This window comes from Gambusia affinis, linkage group LG17, assembly GCF_019740435.1.
Source record: "Gambusia affinis linkage group LG17, SWU_Gaff_1.0, whole genome shotgun sequence".
Classification (NCBI taxonomy): Eukaryota; Metazoa; Chordata; class Actinopteri; order Cyprinodontiformes; family Poeciliidae; genus Gambusia; species Gambusia affinis.
Genome location: NC_057884.1, coordinates 8,840,611 through 8,849,063, shown reverse-complemented (window position 1 = coordinate 8,849,063; position 8,453 = coordinate 8,840,611). Strand labels below are relative to the sequence as shown.

The window sequence follows — 8,453 nt, the reverse complement described above, 5'->3', positions numbered from 1 at the left end:
TTTATGCATAAGTCGATTTATCACATGACGTCGTAATTGTGCAAGGCACTGTTACGCCCTTTTCAAACAGCATAATTAGGCCTGCAGATAAGCTTCGCAGTCGACAAAGCTATCAGAACGCGATGCATCCTGAAGGTCGAGACATCCGTACTTTGAATAATCGCTCTGATCGGGGTTGGTCTGGGGAGCGATTATCCCCAGAGGCAGCAACAAAACTCAACCGCTTGATTAAATCACTGTATAGTTTCCAGATTAATCCCACAATGCCAGGAGATGCTGAGTTGACATTAAAAGTAAAGAAGAAAAAAATGAGTAGGGACGGAAAAGAAAAAAAAAAAAAAACAGGCCAATTGATGACTACAAGCAGCTGTACAGCACCGTGAGGCAGGGCAGCACCAGCAGCAGGGGAGCCGCTTCCTCGTAGAAAGGAGCGGCCGAGCTGTTCACGTCGTGTCCGCAGAAGGCGTGTTCCAGCAGCAAATGGGTCTCTGCGCTGATGCCTGGTGCAGGGGAGGAGGAGGAAGAGGGAGAAGCACACTGTCAATATCCGGGAACCGGATCTAAGCGGGGATATGATAATGCGATGCTCATTTTGTGCGTTGAGTTGATTCTAATCACGTTTCATTATCTCTCTGCTGCCTGCATGGTCGTGAAATCAATGCCAATGAAGGCTGCGGCTGACACGCTCGGAGCAGTGAGCTGAGCTGCCACACGACTCTCTGAATTCACGGTAATATTTCGGTAGCCCTTGGAGACATGCGCACCGTGTTGAGACCATTCCTCCCACAGGTGCTGGACGTCCTCGTTGTGATGCCCGTGGTGGTCGTAGTGATCCGGATCTGCATGAGAACACACAGCAAGCTGCGGTTAAAAATAAATGAATGAATAAAGAGTGGAAGCAGTCAGGGAAACTCTGGAGGAGTTGCAGAGATTCAGAGTAAAAACGATCCATAGAGTAAAAAAAAAGAAAGAAAGAAAATTAAGACTGGAGAATGCAGCGGAAAAAAACATACAGAGATCAAAGCATGTTCATACGTCAGAATGACCTAGTCAAAGTCTAGACTTAAAGCTAGCGCAGAAAAAAGTCTAATAACTCAAAAACTGGTTGAATACAAAAGCCCGCCACACAATTTGGATTTTCATTGGTAGAAAATGTTAAAAACAACAACCATGGATTGTTTTTCTAGTGCTTCACAATTATGCACTACTTTATTTTTATATTGGTGTAGGAACAAATTGTTGAAGGGCTCTGAAAACTTTTACGTAAAGTTGCATTGTTACATATGTTGTGATCGTGAATGAGTAGAGAGGAAGAAAAGGAGTGAGAGATTCAAACAATGGCGCTTTATGCTTTCAGACAGTTCTGTCATAAAAAAAAAATCTGTCATAAAAAGCAGGAAAGAAATCCAAATATGAGGCACATTTTTGACCCCTAAAACTAAAATGTACAAAAAGTTAAGTTCTGATTTAGTCATCCTTGTGTTTACTTCAAGTAGTATTTGCTATTCATAGGGGGGGCGGGGGGCAAAAAAAAAAAAAAAGCGGCGTACCATTGGTGTGATGCCAGAGCATCCTCTTCAGCTCCCTGAGGGCCTGGGTGAGATTTTCCAGCTGATCGTGGAGGTGAATGTTCTCCTCTATCAGGGCGTGGATCGTGTCCTGGAGCTCGAAGCCTTGACCTTCCAGCACTAGCAGGATCAGGGGCAGGAAGAAAAGCATTGGTCTCAGTCCACTCATAATGACCAAGCACACAGAGGCTTTGTAATTTCTTCACTGACAGCTGCTCATTGCCTTCATTTTGTGCATCTGTATCCCCTGGTGATTGGTGTGGCAGGTTTTATGAGCTTACAAAGGTGGGTGGGAGCGATCTTTAATTCCAAAGCCGTGAGTGGAAAGCTGCCAGCGGGGCTGCTTTAAAATCCATCAAATCATTCTACATCAGTGAACACAGCAGCACAAAGCCTGTTCGCAGCTGGATCTCATTTACATGAAATATATATGATTAAATACTGTAAGTAAACTCTGCACTTTCAGGATTATAACGGATAATATTCTCCCAACGTGTTTGTTTTGACTGCACAGATCAATACAGCCAGCATTATTTGATTAGCTGTTGCTTCACATTTGCCTCGTCAGCCACATGGCAGGTTGCCTAAAATAAAACCTATCTTAGAGCAAAGTCTCTAAATGAAGACAACTGGCACAATGCGAGCTGGGGGTGGTTTAATGAGTTGCAAACAGCGATGTCAGGAACTTTCTGCCTCTAAAACTCTGGCTGGAAGTAGGTCAGTACAACCAATCGTGTTCTCGCTGACCCATTTGTAGTCGCTGCAAAACCAGTGACATTAGTTGAGGTGTTCAGAAGGGAATGACAAAATAACTGCATAAAAAATATCCATCATCCCGTTCCTATGATTTAGTCCTTTAAATCTAATTAAGTTTTCTTTAAGTGTCTTAATTTGTCAATAAAAGCAGTCAGATTGTAGAGGTTGTGTTTTTGGACAAATGACAGCTATACTGAAGATTAATTAATGTCATACAGGTTCACATGATATGTAGTAAACTTAAAGTCAATGGAAAGGCTGGGTCAGATTTTGTGCAGCGTATAACAAACCTGGTCATTTTAAAGCAACAAACAGATTGTGACAAGTAGCTATATGTGTTCACTTCTACAAGAGAATTATCTCCGACATGACATTAATGTCAATATTTAATAACTTTGTTTCGGGAGCGCACCAAGTGAGAGCTTCAGTGAAATCTTTCACACAAGAAACTACAGAAGTACTGAAGACTCAAGACAGCGTACAGCGTTTCTTCAAACAAAAAGCTTTTATTTATTTTTCATGTGTATTAGTTTATGCTGTCTTGACAGCCCTGGTGCGCTTCTTTTTCACCACAACAGGCTTCTGGCTCTTCAGAATAGCACTGGCACGACGCAGGGCAGCCTGGAGGAGGGGAAGCAAATAAAACCACCATTATAATCTTAAAAACTTTTAGAAACATGATCACAACTTATGAAGCAGACCAGAAATAAACCAGCTTTTTCCTTGAAAAATACAGTTAGTGATCTCACCATGCGCAGGTCCTTCCTGTAGTTGTTCTTGCGAATGATGTGCCTCAGGCTGTTGAGGGTGGCACGGGAGTTCTTGTTGATGGTGACTTTAACGTAGGACTTGGCAGGCTTGTGCTGGCCTGAGCAACGAGAAAAGTTGTTTGACATCATGGTCACCACAGAGCTTTAACATATCATAACACAATAAGCTTGCTACAAACATGCCGTCATTAGAAAGCGAGTTTCCTTCCGTCAGTAAGATGCATTGCGTTTTTACCTGCACGTCTCTTCAGCACCACCACCACACCCTTGCCATCAGCTGCAGGCTGCACACCGACGGTCTTCTTGTGCACCAAGCCGTTGAAGCGGAAAGAGTTCCTGGACTTCAGGTTGTTGGGTTCCTGCGACAGAAAAATGACTCAGAAATCTACTTCTCTGCCTTATAAAGACAGAGAGTTGACAACAACAAATGCTGTTGTCGACTACAACTTCTAAATGACAAAATCTGCTTTTGGGACCTCGACTATTCCTGTATATGTGTCTCTGAAGATTTTATGAAACAAACAATTTAAAAAAAAAAAAAAAAAAAAAACTTGTTAAAAAAAAAGACACTCAAATTGAATTAAGGTCCAATGAAAAACTGGAATTGGTAGATTTTGAGACTGATCTCTCTTCAGTGGAGACCAGAACCTCGAAAAATACCAGCTTTCAATGATCGGTGAATGCTTTAAGAACTGAACGGTTGTGCTGATGTGAGAAAACTCAAATAGACATGTTGATAAGATGGCAAAGTCTGAGCTGTTCAACAATAAAGTGAGAAAAACAAAAATGTTTAGGCAGCTAAGCAAGGTAATACATGTGGATGGAGGCTATTTAGCAGCAATAGCGACACTGATTATTTATGTTATGCTAGATAATTAACTATAAACTACTATTTTCATAATAATAGTAAAGCCACATCTTAAAGTGACTGCTCTCACACTCGGCATTACTGTGCCTCCGCTTCTATCACAAAATTATGACCACACTCACAGCAAAAACGTTAGAAAAAATACATGCAATGCATAGGATTCCTTGAAATAAAAGCAAAATGGCAAGTCAAACCTTTACAAACTCAGGGATTGTAAACTGGCCACAAGATATATTTATATTATTTTGAGAAAACATAACATAAAGGCACTTTCCCCCAGGTTTTCTGAGCAGTATATAAAATTTTCTGCTAACTTACAATATCTACAACAACTCAAAGTCTATTTGTTTACAACTTCACCACAACAATCGTACTGGCAGACACTTGGGAGTCGATTCTTGTAAGTACTTACAGTGCTGTAGGTCTGTCCATTCCTCTTGATGAGGAAGCTGGAGCAGTTCCTGATGACCATCCACTGCAAATGGGACGACATGATGAACCTGAAAAATAAGTGTGGCTGTTTAAGAAACATCAAACGTTAACTGATCGGTTTTAACTACTAATGCTCTGAAATGGGAAGAGGCACTGTGCTTTTATGTACTACGGTAATAAAGTACAAGAAAGTCTTGTTACAAGACGTGGACTAGTTAAGCTCCGATGTTAGGCTCTAGTTAGATATTGTTAAAACATACTGTCCATGCACTATATTTGCATTAACCCTCAATTTATTTCATTAAAGTTTAGCTCAACAAGCTAACGTTAGCTTCACCACTCATCAGTACACGGTGAAGGCCTAAGTTAGCCAACATACTGACACGTTTATCCTTAACTTCATAAACAGAAATAGATCTATAACTGTGACAAAAGGTGTGTAATAATACACTATGCAACTATATCTAAATTTATTTGTGTAAATACAATCGCGAACAGAAAACTAATTATTTTATTTACCGGCTATTAGCAGCCAAAGCGACCACGTTACCTTTTAGCGGAGGAAAAGGACCAGAGAGACCGGAAACCGCTTCACGGAACCTTTTCAGAAATCCTTACGCATTGAAAAACGCTGTTCTGTAAACATTTCGTGTGATGAGCCAGGAATATGAAACTTGAAATAAATAAGTTGACTTACATATTACACTCTGAAGTGAATATTTAGCGTTTTTACCCTATATGAACCAATTATTGGTATTTTATGAAAAAGTAGTTCTCATTGACAACAGCGGAGGGACACGTTTAATGAATGGTCTCTCTGGCATGACGTCATTAATGTGCGTCGCATGTTTACAGTTAGAAATGAACTCCAGATTACAATTTATTTTAAAGCGTTTTGATAGTGTGTCATTTTATATTAAAGCGCGCTGGTAAAAGTGATAAATACGGACTAAAGATAGGACGCTTATTATCGGAGATATTGCATTGTTTGACTTTGTTTCTGATAATTTCTTGGCAGATCCGTTTAAACCTTATTCGAGGATGTGAAACTTAAAGTTGTTGGAGTTAAAAAGTTGCTTGGGAAACCATTTATCTCAAGGATTCACTCCGGTTTAAGGTGGTAGACAAAAGCTGTATCTGAATGAGAAAGGACGAGCATGGATAAAGAAGAAGATTTGGAGATACTTGGTGAACAGCTGTACTCTCTGATCTACCCCAAACACAAGGAGGGTGCTGCAAAACTCACAGGTGAACTCACCTGTATGATTCATTTAATATACTATAAATTATTTTCCGTAACATAAACAGCATTAATATTCTCTGTCCCGTTGTATAAATCCATCCATCCATTTCACCTTCCTTGTCCTCTAAATGCAATTTAATAGTTTGAAAGCTTTGTATCTATTTTTATGTTTACAAAAGTTTAATTAAAGGGCTGAGAACTTTGGAGATGAAGGTTTAAAGGTGCAAATAAAATGCATAAATGCTAAAGTAAAATCTTATTTGAACCTGGTTGTGTGTTTCAGGTATGTTACTGGAGCTTCCAGCTGCTGTTTTGAGCCAGATGCTGCAGGATGAGGCCATGCTGACAGCAGCTGTGGAGAAAGCTCTCAGAGCTCTGCAGTTGGCACCGAAGGCCAGGTATAATCATCAAGTGGAGACTGGAGAAGTGATGTTGTTTGTAATGCTGGTGAAGACTATGAATAGGCTTCTTAAAGTTAAACCTTCCGTTGTTTATGTGATTCCTCCTTACAGTGAGGTGGCACAGAAAGATGAGGATGATGTGTCCGAGTCCTCCGACTCTCTGGGGGAGCAGCTGTTTGAGTTAGTGGATGTTTACAACACTGGTCACTCACAGAAAATCACAGGTGAGTAAAATATCCTCGCTCTTCACAAACAGAGAGAGATTACCCTTCAGTATACATTTTCTTAATTTATTTGCTTTTATCTACTTGTAAGGGCTGTTTTTTACTTTTCCGAAATATAATGTATGAATATGGTGTACTGTATTCAGTCCTTTTAAATGCTCTTTTGCTAAACTGAAATTGTAAAAATGAAACAATCCAATGACTGTGTGAGTATCAGGACATTCCTATGCTAACTTTAGTTGTTAGTATCATTACTCAGCATTACTGGAGATGTACTTTTCTTATGCAATGAAAAGGTGTTTTGTCTTGTGCACAGGAATGCTTTTGGAGCAGCACAAAGATGTGGTTTTACAGCTTTTGTCAAACCCCAAACTCCTGGAGGAACATGTGAATCTCGCCCTGAAGACACTGAAAGAGTTTGTAGCTTTTTAATCTGAATCTTGTCCTCATATTCAATTTATTTCATAATCAAGAGACACACTTTACATTAGAATCTTTTTAAATTACTGATAATATATTCTGCCTTCTTTTTCAGGCAGAATATAGAGGAGACGGACCTCAGCGACGCTTCAGAAGCTGACGAGACAGACAGGCTGGGAGAGAAGCTCTTCTCATTGGTCGAGCAGATGGATTCACTGCATGCGAATGACATCACAGGTGAACTGACTCTGATTTATTTGCCATTCAGCATGCACCATCTCTTGGCTGCGAGAGTCTTCACAGACCACTGATGTGTTCTCATAAAGACATCCACATCGTGTTTTTCCAGGTATGCTTCTGGAGATGGACGCTGCTTCTCTCCAACAGCTGCTCAGTGACCACACAAAACTGCAGGTTGCAGTTCAGAAAGCACAGGCAGTGCTGGATACTGAGAGCTGAGCTGGATTTGTTAAACCCAGGTTATGAAGACTTTGTGATTTTAGACTAAATTGTGAACTGGATATGAACGTGAGATGACCGATGAGTCTGAAAGACATCATTCTGCTGAAATGAAGGCTTGTTTCTGAGTCCTTTGTTTGCAGTGTCTGCATCCAATGAAAAACGAATCTGTACTGCTTCACTTTAGTGCCGAATCTTTCATGCACTTGATTAGCGTCGTTTTGCCCCTACATGAACCAATCAATCAAATCTGCATGGTTTTTCTTGATAAAATTTACACTAATGCATAAGAATTAATTTTCTTCTGTAGAGATCTCACAGAAATTTGGATCAAGATGCTGCTTTTCGTTTTGCATTATTGTAAAAATATTTTCAGCTGCTAGGAAATATAGCCGATTTTCAAATACATTAAGGATGCTAACTGTTGTATATAGTAGTGTCAGAACTATCTCCAAATACTGATTATAAAGATATTCATCGTTACTATTTCTTAGTCCTGTGTTCCGCTGTAGCATTCATAAGGAGGACGAAAATGAATGACTGAGCTAATATGGATGGATTTATGTAAATATGTAAGGTTTAATGTGCTGATTTATTTTTAAGTTTACGTTTTAATTATGTAGAATAAGACTCACTATCAAGGAAGGAGTAATTGTGGCTGTTTTGAGCTCAAAATAGCCATTAGTGACACAATTTAGCTATTTGCATCCATTTTCTTAAAGTAGCTAATTATGTTGGACCCATCACGTTTCATCATCCTCCAAAAAACAGATTCTTTGGGGAAGGAGCGCTCCTGTTCCCCGTTAAAATATGAAAGTGTTTGGTTAATTCATTTCTGAACTTAGTATCTAAAGGAGAAAGCTGCAGAGCAACTCTGTAGATTAGAGAGCTTTAAATGGAAATGGAGTTTTTAAAAATACAACAATACTAAAGAAAGATCTTTCTTTATTCCTGACTGAAAACAGATGTTAAAAAATATGATATCATGTGAGTTTGTGATGAAATTATTGCTGTATTGATTTCTATATTTTCAAAATAAATATTTTAAAACCCAATAAATGTTACCACTACAATATCTACATGTTAATATTGTCATTTTCTTCTAAATTCAAATAAAACTCGACCACATTTCATTCACCTCACAGAGCTGACCTCTGCCAACTCATTTCAAAATGCCTTTTTTTTTTAATATGTAGTAAATGAAACCGCTGGACACCTCTATCAAAGTGCTACAGAGCGCAAAAATAACTTTATTATTATTACCATTTGTTTCCATTATTTGTACTGATGATTCTCTGTCAATGATTTCACA

At 39.2% G+C, this 8,453-nt stretch overlaps 2 protein-coding genes across 3 annotated transcripts; one reads left to right on the top strand and one right to left on the bottom strand.

Annotated features, from left to right (window-relative positions):
- Positions 1 to 2,810: 2,810 nt before the first annotated feature.
- Positions 2,811 to 5,015, bottom strand: rpl28 (ribosomal protein L28). 2 transcript variants are annotated; one of them, XM_044143992.1, is made up of 5 exons: positions 4,945 to 5,015; positions 4,375 to 4,462; positions 3,330 to 3,453; positions 3,074 to 3,192; positions 2,811 to 2,945 (listed from the first exon to the last, which is right to left on the bottom strand). In XM_044143992.1, exons 2-5 carry the CDS (start codon positions 4,453 to 4,455, stop codon positions 2,856 to 2,858), a joined length of 414 nt encoding a protein of 137 aa, XP_043999927.1. In that variant the 5' UTR covers positions 4,456 to 4,462; positions 4,945 to 5,015; the 3' UTR covers positions 2,811 to 2,855. The 2 variants fall into 2 exon arrangements, with proteins under 2 accessions (XP_043999927.1, XP_043999926.1); XM_044143991.1 differs by having other exon boundaries at positions 4,914 to 4,979.
- A 197-nt stretch (positions 5,016 to 5,212) lies between these two features.
- On the top strand, positions 5,213 to 8,216 carry LOC122846807 (polyadenylate-binding protein 3). Its single transcript, XM_044143990.1, has 6 exons — positions 5,213 to 5,642; positions 5,921 to 6,035; positions 6,150 to 6,262; positions 6,579 to 6,678; positions 6,798 to 6,919; positions 7,032 to 8,216. Exons 1-6 carry the CDS (start codon positions 5,552 to 5,554, stop codon positions 7,139 to 7,141), a joined length of 651 nt encoding a protein of 216 aa, XP_043999925.1. The 5' UTR covers positions 5,213 to 5,551; the 3' UTR covers positions 7,142 to 8,216.
- Positions 8,217 to 8,453: the final 237 nt, after the last annotated feature.

Coding starts and splice junctions, on each gene's coding strand:
- rpl28 (XM_044143992.1), bottom strand. CDS start 4,455: ATGTCGTCCCATTTGCAGTGGATGGTCATCAGGAACTGCTCCAGCTTC. Junction 3,193..3,329: donor GGTGCTGAAGAGACGTGCAG/GTAAAAACGCAA, acceptor CTCGTTGCTCAG/GCCAGCACAAGCCTGCCAAG. Junction 2,946..3,073: donor ACAGGAAGGACCTGCGCATG/GTGAGATCACTA, acceptor CCCCTCCTCCAG/GCTGCCCTGCGTCGTGCCAG.
- LOC122846807 (XM_044143990.1), top strand. CDS start 5,552: ATGGATAAAGAAGAAGATTTGGAGATACTTGGTGAACAGCTGTACTCT. Junction 6,036..6,149: donor CAGTTGGCACCGAAGGCCAG/GTATAATCATCA, acceptor TCCTCCTTACAG/TGAGGTGGCACAGAAAGATG. Junction 6,263..6,578: donor TCACTCACAGAAAATCACAG/GTGAGTAAAATA, acceptor TCTTGTGCACAG/GAATGCTTTTGGAGCAGCAC.